Source organism: Manis javanica, chromosome 17 (assembly GCF_040802235.1).
Source record: "Manis javanica isolate MJ-LG chromosome 17, MJ_LKY, whole genome shotgun sequence".
Classification (NCBI taxonomy): domain Eukaryota; kingdom Metazoa; phylum Chordata; class Mammalia; order Pholidota; family Manidae; genus Manis; species Manis javanica.
In genome coordinates, this window is record NC_133172.1 from 63,959,264 (window position 1) to 63,982,078 (window position 22,815).

Below are 22,815 nucleotides of genomic sequence, written 5' to 3' on the forward strand. Positions count from 1 at the left end.
AGGGGCACTCGAAGTGGGGGTCAGAGCTGCAGGCTTAGGGTGCACAGGGTGGTGAGCCCAGATGGCCGGACACCCCAAGCCCTCTAGGAAATGGGAGGGGCCGGTCCCTCATCAGGAAGGAGAGCCCCCTGGAGCTCTGTGGCCTGGGAGGGACTGGCCCGGGACAGGACCTGCGGGCTCATAGACCCTGACCCCCTCCCTTGGACACAGGAGGATACCGAGGCCAGTGGAGAGGACACCTGCTCAGGGCCCACAGCTAGGACGGGAGGCCACGGTGAGGGGCGAGGGCCGCATCCCTTCCCCAGTGGTCCCTCCTGCACTTGGGGCTCAGCCATGATGGGACCCAGCTTACCCTCCCGTTGAAGACTCCCACAACCCCAGAGGGCCTTGGGGGAGATAGAGCCAACCAAGGAAGCATGGAAAGCAGGGGCATCTGGGGGGGCTGTCACCCCACCCCACTGAGGTCCTGAGGCTCACCAGGGGACACGAGCAGCCTTTCTCAGCCACCCGCCCCCTTCCACCTCAGGCCCTGTTGTAGCACCAGGAGAAGGAACCGAAGCGCTCAGAGGGCCTCTCCGCCTGTGTTTGGGGACCCTAACCTCAGAGGCAGGATGCTGGCCCCCAGGGGCTCGGAGCTGGAGGTGGGAGGGTCTCCTTCCACCTTGGGGCAGTGAGTACCAGGGACACAGCCGTTGCTAGGCCCCCTCCCCCCCAGCAGCCTGCTGCCTTCCAGACAGGCCAAGGGCACAGATGGCCACCCCACAGTGGACAGGAGAGCAGAGACCAGGTGCCTACTGTGCAACAGCGATGCTCGGCCCACTCCCACTCAGAAGAAAGCCCTGGGTCCACGGTCTTCGCCCTCCTCGCCTCTGCTCCTGCCTTACTGCGGGCAGGGCCACACACATGTGCCCCCTGGGAGAGAGGGTCTTCCCAGGAGGCCAGAGGAAGAAGCAAGGGCTACTGGCTGGGGTGGGGAGGACTAGCCCCAGGCCACCATTGGTAGGTCTGTGCCTGGCCTTCTGTGCTAGCTGGGCATCAGCAGGGACAGGCCAGCCAAGAGGAGCCCCAACCCAGTGCGGGAGACAGGAGACAGACAGGTGACCGAGGGTGGCAGGTGGGGCATCTAGTAGGATGGTGAGCAGGTGCCATTAGACACCTGGAGGGCCGAACGACACACTTGCAGATAGACGGAAAGAGCATTCTCGGAGGAGGGAACAGCCACGGGAGGGAGGGAAGGAACACCCTCTGGCCCCTAGCCCGGCCCCACCACCAATGCCTCTTCCGGTAGGCTTCCTTCTTGCTCCCTTCGCGACCCTGGGAACCTGGCCACCCAGAATCACCCGACCCCGCGCGCCGCCCAGACCCACTCAGCTCCCAGCAGGCCTGCACGTGCGCTTTCTGCTCCGCCCGCCACGCGGTCGGACCTCAGCGCCTCCTCCCAGCAAACCTCCCACGGGCTTCACTGCCCCGCCCCTCCGCACATGACCTGTCACTCAGTCCTAGCCCCGCCTCTGCACGGGTGCAGTCACTCAGGCCCCGCCCCGCCCACGTGCAGTCGCTCTGCCCAGGTCCCGGCCGGACCCTGACTGTCCCCACTTGTGCTGTCGCTCAGCCCCGGCCCCTCCCCGGCCGCGCCCGCCCCGCGCACGTGCTTCGCTCAGCCCAGGCCCGGGCGGGACCCTGACTGTCCCCACTTGTGCTGTCACTCAGCCCCTGCCCCGTCCGCCCGCACATGTGCTGTCACTCTGCACCGGTCCCGGCCGGACTCTGACTGTCCCCACTTTTGCTGTCACTCAGCCCCTGCCCCGTCGGTCCGCACTTGTGCTGTCGCTCAGCCCTGGCCCCTCCCCAGCCGCGCCCAGCCGCACCCACATGTGCTGTCACTCAGCCCCGGCCCCGCCCCGGCTCCGCCCGCCCCGCACACGTGCTGCCGCTCAGCCCTGGCCCCGCCTCGGCCCCTTGCACTTGTGCTGTCGCTCAGTCGTTCAGTCCAAGAAGTGCGCTCAGCCCCATGGACGCTGCCCTGCTCCTCGTGCTCGGGCTGCTGGCCCAGGTAAGGGGTGAGCGCCGCGGGGTCCCTGCCCCTGCCCTGCCCGGATGGCGTCTAGAGTGGGGCGCCCCAGAACCCCGGCCACCCGTGGGAGGCCGTGAGCTGAGAACCCAGGCTGGGAGCCAGTGGGCAGCTCTGTCCAGGATGCCCTGTGCCCTGGAAGTTCCAGAGGCGAGTGTGGCCACCTCCACCTGGACTGGACGGGGAGGCAAACTGGGACGCTGCCAGGAGACCCCCCAGCAAGTCGGCCCCTCTGAGGCGCGCCCTTCAGAGCTGCCGGGGCAGGGAGAGGGCGGGTGCAGGAGCACCCCAGCTGGAGGAGCCAGGAGGCCAGATTTCCACAGGGACGATGCCCGCTGAGTTGGCAGACCACCCTCCATAGGCCTGGGTGGAGTGTGAGCCCCAGGTGCGGGGCCAGCAGGGGAGCCCCCGAGACAGCCCTGTGCCCAGCACTCACTGCCACCCCCACTCCCTGCCGGTCCCCGAGTCCCGTGATCTCCCTGAGCAGGGGCAGGAACGGAGGAAGGAAGCCAGTGCTCCCCACCTGGGCACCCCTTGGGTAGGGTCATGTCTCTCTGTGCACTAGGCTGCTGGGCAGATGCTAGGCTGGGCCTGGTAGAGCCTGTGGCCTCAGTGGCTCCTGGACGGGGCTGAGCCAGGGTCACGGGCCAGGGGGCAGTGATCAGAAATCGTGGGTGAGCTCAGCGTGTGCTCAGAGGTCAGCGTTGCTCTTCCAGTTCCAGGAGGGTCAGGCAGACCTGGACACTGGCAAGGAGGGATGGGTTTCCCAGCACCCACCTCAGGGGCTTCCTGAGTTGCACAGATTTCCCAGCTCTGGCTGGCCAGCTCAGGTTTCAGCCCTGGCAGCTGACCAGGTGCCTGCCAGGCGGACCCTTGGACAGCTGGTTTCTCAGGGCACCAGCCATTTCTACCCACTGCCCCCCACAACCAGAGACCATGGCCCCACTGCTTGAGCCTTAGCTGCTGGCAACCTGAGCCTCCCCAGCCCTCTGCTGGGGACCATCTGGCCAGCCCCCCGCCAGCATCCCACCGTGCATGGGACAGGCACACTTCCTGGAGCCCTGCTCCTTTGGGTTTGAGGGTCTTTCCTCAGGCCCCCAGAGACTGTACTGCAGGGGAGGGTAGTAGGTGACGGAGAGCCCTCCCCCCCCAACCCCCGCCAGGACTGTGGCAGAACGCACTCCCCCCAGACAGCTGGAGTCTACAGGGATCCGGGTGGGGGTGGGGGCCTGGCTGCTCGAATTCCCACACTCGGCCTGGCTCCAATTAGCTCCGGTGTGAGGGGGCTTCTCCCAGACCCACTGGGATGTGTCTGGGTCAGGACCCTGCCCGCCATCCCCCACCCGCTCAGCTTTCATACCTGGGTTCTCTGTGTCCTGTGGCTGCCCCTAGACACCTTTTCCTCCACCTCCTGGAGTCCCCAGCAGGGTGGGACTGGGGGGCCCCAGGCAGGGGCCTGGAGTTGTGACCGCACAAATCCACTGCCCACTCGGTGGACTTAGACGAAGCACACCCCCCTGCCCGTGTCCCTGCAATCTTGGCCAGGGGGCTAACAGTGGATTCTCAGAACTGGACTTTGTCATCTCCCTCTCCTATGCCTATGTGCCCCCAGTAGCTGGGACTGCCCCAGGACCCCATCAGAGGGCAGAGGGATGGAAGCACGGGTGACTCCGGGCAGCACCACACCCTGCTGGGAGGGGTCCCGAGCCTGTGTCCGGCTCTGTCGAGCCATGTGGTCTCCGGAAGGAAAACAGGGCCTCAGCCGTGCTCCTGGGGGCTTTACAAAGTGCCCCTGGGGCAGTGTGGGGAGGTGCCCAAACAGAACGGGATCCACAGTGGACTGGCACCTTCTCCAGTACCGGTGGGGTCATGAGCCCCGAGTCAGTGTGACGGGCAGCAGAGGGAAGCCAGCTGGGGGCCACTGTCCTCGCCAATGAGGGGGGCAGCACAATGCTTGGGTGTCAGGGTGTCCCAGCAGCGGGGACAGGCAGGAGGGCAGGGACGGAGGAAGGAAGCCGGTGCTCCCCACCTGGGCACCCCTTGGGTAGGGTCATGTCTCTCTGTGCACTAGGCCGCTGGGCAGATGCTAGGCTGGGCCTGGTAGAGCCTGTGGCCTCAGTGGCCCCTGGACCCGCCCCTTTGCTGCACCACCCTCATCACTCTGAAGGCTGCAACAGCTGGAGGGGGGTGTCCTGGAGACACGGGCTGCTGTGGGCCAGACCGACAGCTGGGTCCATTCCTGGCATGCCTGATGCCTGCCAGGCCATCCAGGAATGGGGTGGCCTGGATTCCAGCCTTGGGGGAAGGGGTCAGGCCCTGGAAGCTTGTGGGGAGTCCAGGCCAGGGTTTTTGCACCCTGGGAGGCAGCTTGGCCTCCCAGCAGTCCAGACAAGCCCCACCCATATCCCACCAGCCTACTGGCCTCACACTTGGGTCCCAGAATCTGAGAAACCCCAGGCCAGAAGCAGTCTTGGGGGGATAACACCCCCCAACACACACACCCCTGTAAGGCCAGCCCCAGGGCACCTTCCACATGCCTGCTGCTGCCAGACTGCACCAGGAGGGGACAGAAAAGGCTCACTCCCCCTTCTTCAAACAAGACCCACAACTGTGGGTGGGATTCTGGGGCCCCAGTCCTCAAACATCCAGCCCAGCCCGGCTCCTGACCGCCCAAACCTTGACAGCCCAAACCCAGGTGGCTGCCTGAGGCCTGCAGGGCCAGGTGACGCGGGGTCCCTGCCCTTTCCTCCAGGCCCCCCTGGTCGCCAGCACCCCTGCCTGGGCTGCTGGGCATCCAGCTTTCTTCCTGGGCTCTTGAGAGATGAGACCTCGCCCTGTAATCCCTCCTCTGAACTCTTTGTGGGCTGGTGGAGACCACAGAGCTCTGCAGAGGGCGCAGCCGCCTTCCCACGGCTTCCAAGCAGAGGATGCTGGTGTGCGGGCATTTGCTGTCTGCCTGCTGCGTGCTCCATCTGCCTGGCCCTCGCCATGGGCCCTGGGGCCTCCCACCCCAAGGTGTGGAGTAGGCCGGAGCCAGGTCAGGGGCGTTTGACCCTAAAGCTCCACCTTTCGGCCCGGTACCTGCCCGGTTTCCCAACCGCTGCCGAGAATCACGTGGGGGCCTGAGATAAGAAGTGTGGTCCCAGGACCGCCTGGGCAGTCTGATTCAGTAGGTTTGGGATAAATTCATGGATTTCCTACTTTTAACAACCCCTTGGTGACCCTTACGATTGGCCAAGTTCGGTAAGTCCTGGCCTGTGCTGAAGTCCTCTGCCTGGGCCCATGCGCTGGGTGGGACCCCTGCCCCCCGAGGTCTGACTAGGGAGGGGCAGCATTACTGATGGGACAGGAGCGTCTCTGAGGCCAGGATTCCCACCTCTGCACTGGGGTTTGTCACACGCTGGAGACCCAGCCTGGCTTGTAGTGGGCGCTCTGTATGTTGTGGGGACCTTGATTATCAGCAGCCCTCGGGGTTGGGTGCCAGGGCTGGGGACGAGCCCCAGTGAGGGATGGTGGCCCTGGCATCTCTAGGGATTCCAGACTGGTCACTCAGATCCTTGACCAAGGGCAGCACCAAGGATGAGCAAGGGGTGTGGGGAAAGTGGGTCTGTGGCACCGTTGGTGCCGGCCCGGCCTGGGGGCAGTGAGGGTGGGTGGCCTGGGAGCACTGCCCCTTAAGGGTGCCTCCCTGGATGCTTTTCTCTGCCCCTGCACCTGGCGTCTGGTGAGCTGGTTCGTTCTGGCCCTGGATGTCCTGGGATCCGCTGGTGGCTCCCAGCCAGCCATGTCCTCTGGGAAGGGACAGAAAGGCCAGCTGAGAAGGGCCCACCCCAGCCACTGCAGCCTCTGGTCTGGGCTCAGGCCCCTGCCAAGGCTCTGTGGCTTTTGCTGACCTCGTGAACTTGGGCTGGGGACACACTGGGACCCTGAACCCCCAGGCTCTGCCCGACTGGTGGGTGTGCTGGAGTGTCAGCCAAGGCCACTGGCAAAGAAGGGGACCGCCAGAGGCTCTGTGGTGGGCTGGGGGGGTGGGGCACAGGGGCCGGCTCAGGTGTGGCATCTGCTACACAGGGCAGAGTGTGACCCCAGTGTCCCTCCAAGCCTGAGGTCAAGGGGCACCTGCAGACTGCCCTGCCCCCGCCCCCCTGAGTCAGGGTGGGGCGCCTGTGAGCCGTCACTGTGTGCTCCTCCAGTGTGGGGCTCAGGCACTGGTTCCCCTGGCCCCCCTGGGCACCCCTGTCCTCTCTGCACCAGCGCTGCCATCTGCTGGTCTGGGGGGAGCCTGGAGGCCTGGCAAGCCGACTGGTTCCTGGGATTCAGGAGGGGCAGGAAGGGCTGCAGCTTGGACATTCCCGCCCTTCTGTCCTCAGAGCCTGTGAGGACTGCTGGGGGCCGGTTGTGCACGGAGTGGGGATGGAGGGGGAACAGTGAAGGGGCAGAAAGCTGCCTCCTGGCTGTGTAGCTTGAGCAAATGGCTCAGCCTCTCTGAGCCCCAGTCTGGGGAGCTGTGAGATGAGGCGGCCACCACCCATTTCTAGAGGCTATGAGGGCTAAGAGGGGCCGGGGAGGGGGACATGGGGAGGACAGGAGAGCAGAGGAGGCCAGGAGGCCGCCCCCGAGGTCAGGAAACACGCTGCCGCCACCAGTGGTGTGCCAGGCTGGCAGGCATCCCCGTGCTGGGACACCACACTGACTTGGGAGCTGCGTGTGCCCCAGTCGGTCGTTCTGGCAAGAAGCCCCAGCTGCCCAGGCAGGCCCAGGCGCCAGCGCTGCCATCTGCTGGTCTGGGGGGAGCCTGGAGGCCTGGCAAGCCGACTGGTTCCTGGGATTCAGGAGGGGCAGGAAGGGCTGCAGCTTGGACATTCCCGCCCTTCTGTCCTCAGAGCCTGTGAGGACTGCTGGGGGCCGGTTGTGCACGGAGTGGGGATGGAGGGGGAACAGTGAAGGGGCAGAAAGCTGCCTCCTGGCTGAGCTAGCATCTCCCTCTGGCCCCCTATAGAGCACCCTGCTGCCCCCCGAGGCCACAGCCCACCCTGTCCCCTGCCCACCCACCCATGGACGGCAGGGCCAAAGGGAGACAGCTTTGCAGAGGTCAGCAGGACCAGGCGGATGGGGGCACCAAGGGGCAACCAGGGAGTGTGCCCCCCAGGGGCCCTGGGAGCCCACCCACCCAGAAGAGCCCCAGGGCTCGGAGACCCTGGCCAGGGCAAACAGCTCCCAGGACCATCCCCAGAGCAGAGGACTGGTGTCTGGGAAGGCGCCTGGACAGGCGTGTCCCCACTGCATGCCCCCAGCCTGCCCACCCTGGCAGAGGGCAGCTGCAAATGGACTGGGGGCACGCAGGCACGGGAGGGCACATTGCTCACATTCTCCCGCAGCCACACCCTGCTGGGTCGAGTAGGTGACCCAGTCCCTTCCCCAAACCCCCACCCCGCCACACCGGGGCTCTTACAGCCCGTATCCCAGATCAGCAGGCTCTGGGCTCTGCCCCAGTCCTGACCCAGGAGCATGAGGGGCCCCCAGAAACTCCATGTCCGGCCACCATTGCATCTGAGCCCGCACTCCGTCCAAGCAGCACCCGGCTGAGGGGCCAGGTGCAGAGACCACCCACTGAAACCAGGGCTGTTCCCGGAAACCCCGGACGTGTTGGTGGGCTGAGGGCTGCTGCCAGCTCTGCTCTTGGCTTGCCACGTGGGACCCTTCTCTGGGCCTCAGCTTCCCCACCTGAGTGGTGGGGTCAGGCTGGCTGTGGTCACGAGGGGCCACGCCAACACTGCCGTGGCAGGTGCCCTTTCTCTGCCACGCTCCATACTGGCCCAGAGCTCAGCTGGGTGGTGACAGCCTGGCCCCCGTGCAGGTGCCCCCCTACCCCTAGGCTCCTCCCTCTGCAGCCCCACAGGCTCTGGGTGCTGCCACTTTGTGGGGCAGAGTCACCGCACGCAGGCTACATGGGTCCCCGGGTATGTGGAGAGGGAGAGAGGCGTGTGCCTGCGGGTTCCCAGGCTCCAGGAACTAAAGTGTTGCTGTGAGAACACCTGGTTCCCCAGCTCCCAGAGAAGAACAGCATAGGCTGGGGGGGGAGGGTGCCGTGGGGATCCTTGCCGTCCATGCCTGGCCCGGAAGCATGTGAGTCGGGGCTCCATGCCCTCCTGGCTGGCAGAGGAAGCTTGCTGCATGCCACAGGACCAGTGGGGCAGACCCTCTCTGGGCCTCTTTCCACAAAAGCACTGGCCTGGTCGACCTTGACCAGCCCTCAAGAACTGAAGCTCTGAGGTGGGCCTGGGATGGCAAGGTCACCCCCTGCCCCCAGCCGGCCAGCCGGAGCCCCTTAAGCCCCCACCTCTGACAGATATGGCCATGGGGAGGGGAGGGTCCTGCCTCTCTTGTCTGGCCACCTCCACCCCCTCACCCACACCCACGGGGATCCCTCTGAGGCCCCCAGGCCCAGCCAGTCAACAAACGTTCACCAGGGCCGGGGTGGCTCCGGTCCCTGGGCTTGGGGGGCTCCAGGATTGGGGGTGTGGTGAAGTGCCCGTGCCCTCCAGGCCTCCCCCTGCTCGCTGACCCGTGGCCTCCACCAGGAAGGCACCCAGCCTGGGTTTCGTCCGGGCCACAGCTGTTCATGTCTGTTGCAGAGCCTGGGCCTGTTGTCAGGGGTCCCTGGGTTGAGGGAGCCCGGCATCCTGTACCCCTGGCGCCGGGGGCATGAGCAGGGCCGCGTGCGGAGGGCCTGGGTCATCCCCCCCATCAGCGTGTCTGAGAACCACAAGCGCCTCCCCTACCCTCTGGTGCAGGTGAGGGGCTGCGAGGCCACGGGGAGGCCCTGGGTGGAGCGGGGTCTGGGTTGTCCGCAGTGGGTCCCTGGAAGTGTGTGCTTCAAGGTGGCGACATCCATGGGGCCACGGCTGAGCCACCCCACCCTGGCTGGGGGAGGGGTGGGGCTGCAGAGAGGGGAACCCCTACCCTGGGAGCGCCTCCCCCAGCCGGCCTCCTGCCTGGCAGATCAAGTCGGACAAGCAGCAGATGGGCAGCGTCATCTACAGCATCCAGGGACCCGGTGTGGACGAGGAGCCCCGGGGCATCTTCTCCATTGACAAGTTCACGGGGAAGGTGTCCCTGAACGCCGTGCTGGACCGGGAGAAGACCGATCGCTTCAGGGTGGGCCCCACTTGGGGAGGGCTGGGGGGCCGCTTCTCCAGCAGGACCCCGGCTCTCTCACAGTGAGGGAGGGGGTGGGTTTGGGACCACGACAGGTGTTTTGTGTTATATTCCCATTTAACAGAGGGCGTGAGCACGCAGGGCCCGGGAGGAGGGGCTTGGTCCTGCAGCAGGCCGGTGCTTTTGTGCGGCCGCCTTCCCAGGAAAGGCCGGGGCTCTCGATGCCTATGGATTCCCGGGCCGGCTCCGTCCGGCCAGGATGGGGTACAGTGCTGAGCTCGTAGTGTAGTGACACTTCCCCAGGGCCCCTTCATTCTCAGGGGCGGATTGAGGGGGGGTGAGGTCGCCAGGTAGGCAGAGGCTGAAGAAGAGGGCCCTGAGCCCCCCCGAGCGATGGGCCCCCCCAGCCCAGCCTCCCCGGAACATCCCTCTGAACTTGCCCCAGGGAGGGAGGCTGCGCCTCTGCCCGTCTCTGCCCCATCTTCCTTCAGATTTAAGAATGAGCTCTTGTTTCCCTCACAGGAAGTCATTCGAGAGCTTGTTTTTACCTGGAAATTACATCACCCATCCTCCAAAAGGATTGGAGGCAGTTAACGTAAAATTTCGTGCCCCTAGAGGCATTAGAAACCTTTGCGAGGAGCCGGAACCATCAGAGGGAAGGAGAGAGCAGGGCCTCCAGACAGACCCAAAGGCAGCCATGGGCTGCTGGCAGCCGAGGGGAGGGGCCTTGGGGGGCGCCCCACCTGCTAAGAGAGGGGCTTGCAGCGAGGGAGGGCGCGTTGGCACATGGGCCCCACCCTTGCGCTGGTTGTCACCTGCCTAAGTCGGTGTCTCCAGCAGGACCCAAATCGGCCCTTGCTGGCCCTTCTCGTGGGCCTGGTGGCAGCCACTGGCATTTGAGGGCCCCAGAGCCAGCCCTTGCTCTCTGTCTGACTAGCTGAGGGCCTTCGCCCTGGACCTGGGAGGGTCCACCCTGGAGGAGCCCACGGACCTGGAGATCGTGGTCGTGGATCAGAACGACAACAGGCCAGTCTTCCTGCAGGAGGTGTTCACCGGCCTGGTGCCGGAGGGCGCCGCCCCAGGTGAGTCGCGGGGAGCGCCAGCCGGGGCCCTGGGTGGGTCAGACGTCTGCGGTATCCCTTCTGCAAGAATTTCAGAAAAGGTGAATAAAAAGCTTCCAGGCAGGAGGAATGTCTGCCGCTAAGTCACTTCCCACCTCAGGAAGGACGGCGGACCTGGGACCCTCTGAAGCGCAGCCCTGGGGCCGTGGGGGCCCAGCTTGGGGGTGGCCGCTCCGTGGAGGTGAGATTCACGTGACATAAAGGCCACCAGTTTAAACTAAACACTCAGTGGCTTTTAGCACGTTGACAGCGTCGTGCAGCCCCCACTGCTGTCTGGTTCCAGAATATTCCCTTCCCCCCAAACAGAGACTGTCTCCTTGCTTCTCAGCTCCACGTTCTGCTTGCAAACAAAACCCAACCCTCCATCCTTCATGGGTCCCAACGAGATGGACTCACCTGCCCGTCCTGTTCCAGGGCAGTGTGGGCCTCTCCTTGTCGCCCCTCCCGGCCCCAGGGCTCCGGGTGCGACCCCTCGAGCTGTGCGCTCCAGGCGTTGGGGAGCGTGGATCCCGGCTGGGGTCTCCCCTGACCCTGCTCGCGTGCACTGTATTTCACCGCAGGTTTTGTTTTTCAAGACTTAAAAATGACAGTATTTTTCTCCTTTTAACTTTCTACTGTGACATAATTTTAGACTGACACAGAAGAGTTGCGGAGAACGCGTGTGCGAGAACGCGTGTGCACGCACAGGGAGGCGGTGTTCTGTCACGGTCGCTTTAAGCTTTTCCCGCTTTCTCCTCCCCACTTCCTGGACCACTCGCTGCAGACCCGAGGCCTGCTAATAACGGAGCCTCCGTATAATCATCAACATCATGAGATGTCTCACCTGCAGGCTGAATTCCATTGCAGTCAGCCCAACAGTGCCTTTATAGCAGAAGAAATCCCTGCCCCTTTCTCAGGTCCGGTCTGTCTCCTGGATTCCCCATCTGCCCATGCGCGCTGCCCACCTTTTCCATTAGGAATTTCCACGCACTGACCCCAGTTCTTTCAGAATTCTGTTGGATAAAAGCCCCGGTGTTTGCTCAGATGCAGATCTTGTTCTGTGGATTGTTGGACCACTGAAGGTGGATTTTCCCCCCTCTTGCTGTTCTGATATGAAAGGAGAGATGGAGGGAATGGGGGTGGGTAGCTGTGCATCAGCCAGGTGGTGGATGGCTTGTGGGGACAGCCTCATCTGTGGCCGGGCCGGCCCGGCCCGGTCTCTGCTGATGCTCAGCTTTCTGGGGCTCCTCCCGGTGTTTCTGCTACACATCAGGCTTCAGGAGGCCCTGCCTGCCACGCACAGAGGGGGCTCTGCACACACCTGACCCCTCCCGGGGTGACTGCAATTGCACAGGACCAGGCGAGCTCCTGGTGGGGAGAGGCCTCGGCTGCAGGTGGTCTCTACGTCCCTGAGCCCCTGGGGCAGGGCTCTTTCAGGGTTCCTGCCTGCCTCCCAAAGGCCTCTTCCTGTGGCTCAGGGCAGGGCAGCACGCAGGCGGGCTGTCCCCTCCCCAGCAGTGCCCCTGCCTCCTGGTGCACCCATGGGCTTCCCCGATTCTGCTGCTCACCCCAGACCTAGGCAGACCCTGCAGGCCCGAGCCGCAGGGCCCTTCCAGGCCACCTCCTGCCCAGCCTCTCTCGCGAGCACTCGGGCCAGTGGAGAGGAGCTGCCGACAGGCACCGACCTCCTTGTGTCGAGGCCGCTCTGAGCTGCCCTGCTTGCCCACGCCCAGTCCCACCTCCTCCCTGTGGAGGGCAGGTCACGTCCTGGATGCCAGCTTACCAGGTTGCCTGTGCCTCCACCAGTCTGGCAAGCACAGAATAAGCATGACTTTGTGGATCGGCCCCTTGCTCTTGTCATCAGGGTGTGACTGACGCTCCGCCTTGGAAGCAGCAGGGCCGCCTCACTGTCCCCACATCCAGAACAGCAGCTCAGCCACTAGGTCTTCATGACAGACATGGTTTCTCAGATTGCTCTTACGTGGTAAGACACATACCCCATGAAAGTCACCGTCCTGCCCATCTCCAAGTGTACAGGGCAGCCTAGTAAACCGTTCATGATGCGTAGCCATCACACCGTCCACCCCGGCTCCTGCCATCGGCCCCAACTGAACGTCTGTCCCTGTCAGACACTCCCCACCCCTCCCCCAGGCCTGGCACCCACCACTCTCCTTTCTGACTATGTTTCTGGTGACTCTAGGGACCTCATGTAAGTAGAATCACACAGGATGTATCCTGTGCCTGGCTGTCCACTCAGCATCCTGTCCATGCCATGGCACATGTCAGGATCTCTTCCTGTGCCCAGCAGGGCAACACTCCGGTGTCTGGACAGACCACGTTTTATTTATCCATCGTCTGTCAGTGGACACTTGGGCTGCTTCCACATTTTATCTGTTGTGACTAGTGCTGCTGTAAACATGGGTGTGCAAATCTCTTCCAGACCCTTTCAGATCCTTAGGGTGGACACCTGGGGATGGGGTGGCTTGGTCCCGTGATCGGCTCTGTGTCTGATTTCTTGAATAATTGCCGCATGGTTCTCCACAGCAGCCACACTGCTGCTGTCCACACGGGCTCCAGCCACTCCACGTCCTTGTCAGCCCTCCAGACAGGAGGTGTCTGTTGGGTGTGAGGTGGTGTCCTGTAGCTTTGATCTGCATGGCCGCAGGTATCTTCTCCCGTTCTGTGGGGGCCTCTCCACTCTGCAGATGTTGTCTTTTGATGGAGGACACTTAAGAATTTTCACAAAGTCCCACCTATTTTTCCTCTTCCTGCCTGTTCCTCTGGCGTCGTATCTAAGAAGTCATCGTGAGATCTGGTGGTGCAAAACTTTTGCCTTGGTGTTTTCTTCTAAGAGTTCTAGGGTTTCAGGTCTTATGTTTAGGTCTTTGATCCGTTTTGAGTTAATTTCTGTATGTGGTTTTCAGTAAGAGGCCAGCTTCATTCTTTTGCATGTAGATACTCAGTTTTCTGAGCACCATTTGTTGAAGAGACTGCCCTCTCCCTGCTGAATGGGGCTGGCACCCTGTGGGAAATCATGGGACCACAGATGTGAGGGCCCTGTAGTCGGTCCCGCTGGTCTGCACGTCTGTGTGGTGGCCGAAACACACTCTTTTGATTACTGTACCTTTGGAGTAAGTTTTGAAATCAGGAAGTGTGAGCCCTCCAGCTTTGTTCTTTTTCAACATTGTTTTGACTATTCAGAGTCCCTTGAGATTTTATACGAATTTTAAAATGGTTTTTCTATTTATGCAAAAAAAAGTCCTTGGGTTTTTTGATAGGGATTGTGTTGAATCTGTAGATCGCTTTGGGTGGGGCTGACATCTAACACTAGGCCTTCCGGTCCATGAACGTGGGACGTGTGTCCATGAACACGGGACGTGTGTCCATGCATTTGTCTCTGACATCAAGCCCTTCTTTGTAGTTCGGTTGCACAAGCCTGTCGCTTCCTTAGTCACGACACTGACATTCTGAAGCATCTAAGCAGTTATTTTGAAGATTTGCCTCCGAATGCGGGTTTGTGTGATTGGGTTCAGCTTTGCCTCATGTCAGGAAGCACGTGGCCTGTTCTAGAAGCATGGGCTTTAACCCTCTGGTTAAGGGGTGTCTGCCCGGCTTCTCCACTTGACTCTTCCTGAACCAGTTATTAGGCTGATGGTGGGGGCTTTCTGACCCACCAGTCCCCGAGTTTACCAGCGGGCTTCCTCGTCCATGTGGGACTTTCCCTTGCTCTGGTGTGTGTGTGTGTGTGTGTGTGTATTTTGTTCGCCTGTATTAGTCTGCACTAATGAGTCACATCATTCAATGGTTTATAATTCTTTACAACCATTATTTTGATGCTCAGATAGTCCTGGATCTGGCAGACAGGAGGCTCATCAAACTGGCACCTGTCTGCCTTTTTAGCAAGCAACTGGGAAATATGCTTACCTATATGCAAGCGTGTGTATATGAGTGTGCACACACGTTTATATGTATGTGTTGTGTATACATGTGTGTTTGTATATTGTGTGTCATACACGTGTGTCATTCACACATGTACTTATATGACTCTGTCTTCGTTGCACATCACAAGTCCTTGCTGGCACCCTCACTGCCGATCCCACTCTGTGGGGTCCCTCCTGGCCGCCTCTGTGACGGTGAGAAGCCTGGCCCCCTCACCCCCGCGTCTGCTCCCCTGCTCCGTCCTAGGAAGCACGGAAGGTGCTTTGGGAGTTGCTCCCCTGTGCTGGTGGGAAGGATGCCCTCTGAAAGCACCCTTCTGCTTTACCCTGGGGTCTAGTGTGGCCAGAAGCCCCTGGTTAGCAGACACAGCACAAGCCTGCACCCTTCTGGGGCTGGGCTGGTGGCAGACTTCATTAACACTGACTGGACACCAGCGTGACCCTCAGGCTGACCGCTCAGTGCCGAGGGGGTGGCTGGGAGGAGCCTGTCACCATGAGGCCCAGCTGCCTATCCACCTCAGTGGTTCAGCTTGTGGTGCCGTAGAGCTGGGGGGTCCGGCCTCAGTCTCACTTGGTGGAAACTGTGGACAGACTCTGGGAGTCCCCAGGGTCCCTGTTTAAGCCTCTCTCCCCTAAGATTGGGAGTGCTTGTCCAGCCTGGCTGCTTCTCTCTGCAAGGGTGCTGAGGACAGCGTGCAGGTCACCCTCTGTCTCCCCTGGCTTTTCCAGCTGGCTGGCCTGGCCTGACTCAGGGCCTTCAGCGCCTGCTGGGCTGTCCCAGTGTCTGGTGGGAGATGCAGGCATTGGCTCCTGCTCAGACTGCATATCAGGCACTCCTGCCCCCCACCTGCAGCACAGGGCGCAAGGCTTGACACTCAAGCTTGCACGGGCCAAACGGAGTGCCCTGGGAGCGGTTCAGCGTGTCCCACAGCTCTGGTTCAGCACCTGTGGGTGTCGCCCCAATACGTCCCCATCCTTCTCAGGCACCTATGTGACCAGGGCTGAGGCCACGGACGCTGATGAGCCAGAAACGGACAACTCGGCCCTGCGGTACTCCATCCTGGAGCAAGGCCACCCCCAGCTCTTCAGCATCGATGAGCACTCGGGGGAGATTCGCACCGTGCAAGTGGGCCTGGACCGTGAGGTGAGGCCCCGCCGCTCGCTGGGAGGGCAGGGACCAGGACACCAGTGTCACATCAGCACGTCCTGGCCACCTTGCTGGCATGCTCAGCCCCACGAGGTTCTCGTTTCAAGCTGGGCCCTGGGCCCTGGCCTTGCCCACCGCACGCAGTGCCCCCAACAGTTGGAGGGAGTCCCCAGTTGCTGCAGACACTCCTGGTGGCTCTGGGGCAGGGCCCAGACTCAGCTTGGGATGCGCGTGCCTCGAGCCCGGGTGTGGCGCTAGGTCAAAAAGATGGCGTGAGCAGCTCTCAGCCCGCGCGAGGCCTGGCAGGTCGGCAGTGTGTTTGCTGCCACCCCCAGAGCATCTGGACTCCCCCACCCAGGGCAGGGCCACCCAGGCGGCCCCCCACCTCTTGGGTTCTGTGACGGCCACTCGTGCTGGAGTGACCGCTGCCCTCTGTCCGTCCGTGCACACTCTTCCTCTGCTGGGACCCATGCTGCCCCTCACTGCTGGGCTTCTGTGCAGCCTCTGCCCCACCCCAGGAAGCCCTCCTTGGCTTTCCTGTGGCCACCCCATAGCTCTGTCCAGCCCCTCGGTCTCCCTTCTGGGGTGGAGCGCAGCTGCCAGGCAGGGACCCAGCTCCTCGGTGCCCCTCAGAACCCAGCACACAATGGATGCCCATTCGAGCCGATCCATTCGGCTGCTGACCTCTTGCCTTCTGACGGGTGGGAGCAGAGTCTTGGGTTAACAGCTGTGCTGTCGGACCCCCAGAGGCCATGCAGGACTTAGCTCTGGGCTTAGGCAGGCAAGGTGCTTGGAGCCACCTCCCACGTGAGGGCTGAGGCTGTGGTGTCCGCTCCTTGTCCCGACCCCAGGCGCTAAGGTGGCCCCCCAGGCCTCCTGACCCGGCCCCTGTCACTGTGCCCCAGGTGGTCGCCGTGTACAATCTGACCCTGCAGGTGGCAGACATGTCTGGAGACGGCCTCACAGCCACCGCTTCAGCCATCATCACCCTTGAGGATGTCAATGACAACGCCCCCGGGTTCACCAGGGACGAGGTACCACCACTGCCCCCACCCCACTGGCCCTTGCTTGGGGCTGCCCCACCCTCCTCGGACTCCTGGCGGGACAGAGGGCTTCTTGGGGGTAGGAGGCAGGTGCTCTAGAGGGGTAGTGCAGAAACCCAAGTTGGAGGCCAGCAGAGGCAGGGGTTTGCAAGCACATGGGTGCAGTCAGGGCAGCAGGGGTGGACCCCACCCAGCAGCAGCCCTGGGACCGCTCTGCAGCCAGGGGTGGCCCCTGCTGTGGGGAGAGAGCAGGGGGGTGTCCCCACAGGGACCATCTCCGCATCCCCGATGACCCTGGTGGGTAACCAGGGCTGGGGCCCTGCAGTTCTTCATGGAGGCCACAGAGATGGTCAGCGGAGTGGACGTGGGGCGGCTCGAGGTGGACGACAGGGACCTGCCTGGCTCCCCGAACTGGGCAGCCAGGTTCACCATCCTGGAGGGTGACCCCGATGGGCAGTTTGCTGTCCGCACAGACCCCAAGACCAACGAGGGCGTGCTGTCCCTCGTGAAGGTGAGCCGGGCACAAGGGCTGCCCCAGCTGGGGTCCACTGTCAGGGCCGAGCTGGGGAGGGTGCATCTCCTCACATGCCAGGGCCCCCCTGGGGTGTCCTCAGGGGAGAGCAGTGGAGGGGGGTGCTGAGCGGCCCTGGAGTGTTGGGACCTCGGGTGCAGCCCACAGGGTCAGAAGGCAGGAGACACCCCCAGAAGCAGAGGTGTGATCTGCAGCATTGTGCCACCTCATGGATACAGTTACTGTGAGGCGACATCGGAATCGGCAGGAGGCATGTGCGTGCACGCACACGCGCGCACCCAGAGGGGCTTAGCTGCAGACATCTGCAGAGGCCACTGGGGCCTGGCTGGGCGGGGCTGGAACCTGGGGGGTGGCTGGGCTGCAGGCCAGCTGGTTCCTCCTTCCTCAAGGAGACCTCGATTTTGATCTTTCAACTATGGATGAGGCCCACCCAGATTATCCAGAATAATCTTTATTTATTCTACAAACTGTAGAGGGTAATTTAACCTCAAATACCTTCTCAGCAACATCAGGTGAGGTGGGCTTGCATGACCAGGGTCATAGCCTGGCCAAGCAACACGTAAATCTGACTGTGCGACTCCCAACAAGTTCATTTTGAGAGACAAGTGTGTGTCACGTTTACTTCATCCTTGGGGCCTTTTTGTCCTGCATAGCTTTTGTTTTTCCAAAGTTAAAAAGGAGAAGGGAAAGCAGAGGCCTTGAGAGCAGAGCCGGGGGTGCAGCACCACGTGGGAGATCTCCTCCTGCTCAGCGTGAGCTGGGCCTGGAGACCCGAGTAGGCCACCAGCTCTGCTTCCCCCCACAGCCCCTGGACTACGAGAGCTGTGAGCAGTACCACCTCAGAGTGGCTGTGCAGAACGAGGCCCCCCTGCAGGTGGCTGCCCCCAGGGCCGAGCGGGGCCAGGCTAGGGTCGTCGTGCAGGTGCGGGACACCAACGAGGCGCCTGTATTCCGAGAGAACCCGCTTCAGACCAGCCTGGCTGAGGGGGCTGCCCCAGGAACCCCTGTGGCCACCTTCTCTGCCAGAGACCCCGACACACAGCAGCTGCAGAGGCTCAGGTGGGGGCCTCTGTTAGGTCTGAGGGTGAGGCAGGAGCTAATGGCCCCATTTGCCCATTTCCCTGCCAGGGCTAGGAGCAAAGCTGAGGGCCCCCGACCCCTGTGCCCTGAGGGTTCCCGTTAGGGGCCTGGTCAGAGGATGGCGGGGCTCATCTGTCTGCATCTCTGCGGGTCAGGGAGTCTCACAGCCCATGTGTGTGGTGTGCACTGGCGCGCACTGACCTGGCACAGTCTGTTCCAGCCGGCCTCTGTCCAGCCCTGAGCATTCTGGGGGGCCTGGTTCCCGTGGGGCTGGCATTAATATCTTGGATTTCACTCCCAGCTCTGGCCTTGCAAACCCATGTCTGCCTCTGTGGTCCCCGTGGTTGAGTCCTGGCAGTGGCACTCAGTCGCCACGGGCCCTGGGCAGGTCACCAGGCCTCCCTGGGCCCATTTCCTCACCTGTCAGTTATGATAGAAAATACCAGAAAATACCATGGGAAGGCTAGCCTCAAAGGCGTGTGCATGTGGGGGGGGGACATGTGCATGTACATGCGTGTGCATGTGTGTAGATTATATGTGTGCATGTATTGAGTGTGTAGGTGTCTGTGTGACCACACCTCTGAGGCCCCACATAGGCTCAGAGTCACCCTGTCCCCTCCTCGGTCAACAGCTACTCTAAGGACTACGACCCGGAGGACTGGCTGCTGGTGGACAGGGCCACGGGTGAGGTCCGGACCCAGCGAGTGCTGAGCCCTGCGTCACCCTTCCTCAAGGACGGCTGGTACCGGGCCATCATCCTGGCTCAAGATGACGGTGAGCGGCACCTGAGCCTGGGCTCCCTGCCTCCCGTCCCTGCCCGGGGGCCCTGCCCTCCAGGGAGCAGACCTATGGGGCACAAGGGCAGCTGCCGCAGGGCAAGGAGCCTACCAGGCCTCTTCTGCCTGCAGCCTCCCCTGCCTGCACGGCCACCGGGACCCTGTCCATAGAGATCCTCGAGGTCAATGACCACGCCCCCGAGCTGTCCCCACCACACGGCCGCGTGTGCAGTGAGCCAGACCACGGCTCCGGCCTCCTCGTGGGTGCCACGGATGAGGACCTGCCTCCCCACGGGGCCCCCTTCCACTTCCAGCTGAGCCCCAGCGTCCCAGAGCTGCCCCGGAACTGGAGTCTCCGCCAGATTAACGGTGCGCTCTCCCCACCACCCTGGGGTTCTCACTGCAGTGTGGCCGCAGGCTCAGTGAGGACAGGTCACCCTGACCAGTGGGTGGCTGGGGAACAGGCCCCAGACATCAGCATCTCCACTGTCCTTGGCTTGGTGCACAGAGGGGCAGGGGAGGCGGGGCGCGGAGTGGGGAGGCCCCTGCTGACCGCAGGCACCCTCTACAGTGAGCCACGCGAGCCTGCGACCGCGCCACCAGGTCCAGGAGGGTCTGCATCGCCTCAGCCTTCTGCTCCGAGACTCCGGCCAGCCTCCGCAGCAGCGCGAGCAGCCCCTGAACGTGACCGTGTGCCGCTGCGGCCAGGATGGCGCCTGCCTGCCCGGGGCCGCTGCGCTGCGGGCGGGGGGCGCAGGTGTCAGCCTGGGTGCCCTGGTCATCATGCTGGCCAGCGCCATCCTGCTGCTCTGTGAGTGCCCGCGCTGGGACCCCGACACCCCACCTTGTAGCCCGCCCCCAGCGGCCCGCCCCGACCTCTGCCCTCCTTCCCCAGTGCTCGTCCTGCCCGTGGCCCTCCGCGCACGGTTCCAGCAGCAGTCGGGGGATAAGGGGCTTCTGCGCAGGCTGCAGGACGATCTCCGGGACAACATCCTCAACTACGACGAGCAGGGGGGCGGAGAGGAGGACCAGGTGAGCAGGGGTGGGCGGGGCTGTGGCGGCAGGGAGGTCCCTCCCGGGCGCTCTCCCCAGCCGTGGGCCGCCCCGAAGGTGCTGGGACGCCGTTGAGTCCCCACCGTGGCCCGCAGGATGCCTACGACATCAGCCAGCTGCGCCACCCCACGGAGCTGGCGGCCCTGCGCGTCACCCCAGGTCGGCCGCCGCTGCGCCGAGACGCTCCATTCGGCCGAGTGCGCCCACCGCCGCCGCGCGTGCTGCCCACCAGTGCCGCTGACATCGCGGACTTCATAGCCGACGTAGGTGACCGGCACGTGGGGCCTGGGGCGCATGCGCTCCCCAGCGCCCCGCCCTCGTCCCTGCGCGCATGCGTGTGCGCATCTATCGCCGCGCCGCCCGCGAGGAGCGCGCGCTCCGGCCGAGCTCCCGGGCAGCGCCTGAGCGCGGGGTGAGGCGGGGGCCGGGGGCGCACGCACGGGAGTCCTGGGGAAGAGGGGCTGGCGACGCCCCGCACCAGATCGCGGGGGGCCCGGCCGAGCGGGCCGGCCGGAGCCTGTCGCTGAGCACCGCCCCCAAGGCGGTGTCCCCGCGGGTGGGAGCGCGCAGGGGCCCTTCCGGACGCAGCGCCGACCTGGCGCAGTTAACACAGAAGATGCCAGGACACGGGAAGCCTAGTCGGGTGGGGACACGGTGGGTGTCGCGCGCCCATGAGATGCTGCACCCGCCGCGCACACGCGCCCTGGCTCGGAGAAGGCGCGCCGGGCAGGCGCTGGGAGGCGCACACCTCCCGTTAGGGCGCCGTGTGGATGGACAGCAGGGTGTTCGTGGAGGCGACAGAACCGTTTGTAAAACCTTTAAAGGGCAGAACCAGCTGGCCTCTGGATGGGGCGCTGAGAAGGTGGGCAGGACGGGGCCGCTGGGAGGGAGCGGCTGGCGCAGATCCCCCCACCCCAAGGAAGGGGCGCTGCCCAGAGGGAACCTCCTCTCTCTGGATCTGCGGCTGGTGCCCCCACCCTCTTGCCGGCAGGGCTGTTCCTCTCTCAGACCTCCTCTGCCCGTTCCGGGCCACCCCTGCCTGGTGCCAGGGCCTGGACAGCCCTTGCTCGGCGCCGGAGCCCGCGTGCGTGGGTCCTGAGCTCCCTGGGTCTCTCTGCAGGGCCTGGAGGCTGCGGACAGCGACCCCAGTGTCCCGCCCTACGACACGGCTCTCATCTACGACTACGAGGGGGAGGGCTCCGCGACGGGGACGCTGAGCTCCATCCTGTCCAGCCTGGGTGACGAGGACCAGGACTACAGCTGCCTCTGGGACTGGGGCCCCCGCTTCGCCCGGCTGGCCGACTTGTACGGGCCCCCGTGAGGACAGGGGGAGAGAGACAGTGGCCACCGGCTAGGGAAGGGGGCTTTCTGATGGGGACGTGCACCCACCCTGCTGAAGGCATGACCGCCTGGACCCAGAGGGCAGCAGCCTGAGTACAGGGGCCTGACCAGACCCACTGACACCAGGCGGTATGTCTGGGAGGCCCCTGGGCAGCCAGCTTCTCCCAGGTGAGGACAGAGCCCAGGGTGACAGAGCCTGGGACGGAGTAGCCAGGCAGTGCCCTCCCAGCCGCCCCTCTCAGCCTCTGCCACCCAGCACCAGGGCCTTCTGTCGGCATGGAAGAAAGCAGGGCTCGAATTAAAGCCGTGCTCCTCTCTCCAGTATGGGTGCCCAGTGGCCTGCAGGGCCTCACTCCACCCCCAGCCCCTCTGCCAGGGCTGCTCCTGGCATCGGGGTCTCCAGCCTAGACGGGGGAGGTGGGCACCGGGAGCCCCTGCCAGCCATGGGGTGCAGTTGGAGGGAAGCACCAGGGAGGATGCCCAGTCCTAGAGGGGTCTATCCTCCATATGTGATGGGGTGCCCAGGGCTCTCCTTTCACGTGATGCTCTCTGGTCCTCCAGGGACACCTCTGCAGGCTCTGACACGTGGCTGTTGATGGGAGGTGTGCCTATCCAGCTCTGGTCTCCTGGCTTTTGGTGGTGGATGGGGGAGGGGGCAGCAGAAGGCCCCACCAGAGTAGGGGCAGCACAAGTGGTTGGTGTCTTGTTGTGATCTTGGCACCCCGTGGCCAGGCTCTCGGGCAGCAGCAGGCACACAGCAGGGCAGGGATGGCAAAGGAGGCAGAGAGAATGTTGTGCAGGCAGAAGCCACGGAGACCCTGTGACGTGCACTGGCGAGGGGGCAGACCCAGCTTGAGCCCCAGCCGCGACCCCCCAGAACATTAATGGGGACAGCCGGTGGCACCCACTGCTCCTGGGCCAGCTGCACCCTGGGTGTGGGGCTCCAAGGAAACAAAACTGAGGAAATTTGGTAGAAAAAGCTGCTCCTCACTGCCCTGAACAAACTTGCTCTTTTCATTAGAAAATTGGAACACCGTTTTCCCCCCATAATCCCATCCCTCGGGGGTGGTCTCTCTGCACCCCCACCCATCGCCTCCCAACCCCTTCTCCATGCCTGGGCTGTTGTCCATACCGTGTGACAGTGTCCCCAGACACCCAGGAAGACATCATCTGAACTCTGGCAGTGATGAAATGGACCCTCCCACCCAACCCCTAGGGAGCTGGGGGGCCCGAGGCTCCCCTCATCACTGAGGGGAAGACACGTCCTGGGAGGCCAGGAGCCCAGGATTGGGAGGGACAGCGTGGTCCAGCCCAGCAAGCCTGGGGACGAGGAGAGGGTTCCATGCTGGCTGCCCCGGGGCCCGCCCTCTCCTCCCCCGCGTCTCAGGGTCCCGCTGGGCCTGGCCGCCCCTGCCCCTGCCCCTGCCCTGTGCGTGGCCTCAGGTGCTCTGGACTGCCCCCGTTCAAACCAGGTGCTCACGTGTGGCCTCCACACACAGGATCCTTCTGGCCCCTGAAGTCTTTGGGTCTGTTTCTCTGGGTGCACAGCGGGCAGAGTGGAGAAGTAAAAACAGCA

General features: G+C 63.5%; 1 protein-coding gene across 2 annotated transcripts; it reads left to right on the forward strand.

Moving 5' to 3' along the window:
• The first annotated feature begins 1,922 nt into the window (after positions 1–1,922).
• Positions 1,923–22,243, forward strand: CDH15 (cadherin 15). Of its 2 annotated transcripts, XM_036993945.2 has the most exons (14): positions 1,923–2,053; positions 8,707–8,865; positions 9,074–9,229; positions 10,167–10,311; positions 15,251–15,411; positions 16,320–16,448; positions 16,783–16,968; positions 17,795–18,048; positions 18,701–18,843; positions 18,978–19,214; positions 19,417–19,656; positions 19,741–19,877; positions 19,994–20,161; positions 21,019–22,243. In XM_036993945.2, the coding sequence occupies exons 1-14, from the start codon at positions 2,012–2,014 to the stop codon at positions 21,217–21,219; spliced, it is 2,358 nt and encodes a 785-aa protein (XP_036849840.2). In that variant the 5' UTR covers positions 1,923–2,011; the 3' UTR covers positions 21,220–22,243. The 2 variants fall into 2 exon arrangements, with proteins under 2 accessions (XP_036849840.2, XP_036849841.2); XM_036993946.2 differs by lacking the exon at positions 8,707–8,865 and having other exon boundaries at positions 1,969–2,053.
• Positions 22,244–22,815: the final 572 nt, after the last annotated feature.

Coding starts and splice junctions, on each gene's coding strand:
- CDH15 (XM_036993945.2), top strand. CDS start 2,012: ATGGACGCTGCCCTGCTCCTCGTGCTCGGGCTGCTGGCCCAG. Junction 8,866..9,073: donor TCCCCTACCCTCTGGTGCAG/GTGAGGGGCTGC, acceptor CCTGCCTGGCAG/ATCAAGTCGGACAAGCAGCA. Junction 9,230..10,166: donor AGAAGACCGATCGCTTCAGG/GTGGGCCCCACT, acceptor CTGTCTGACTAG/CTGAGGGCCTTCGCCCTGGA.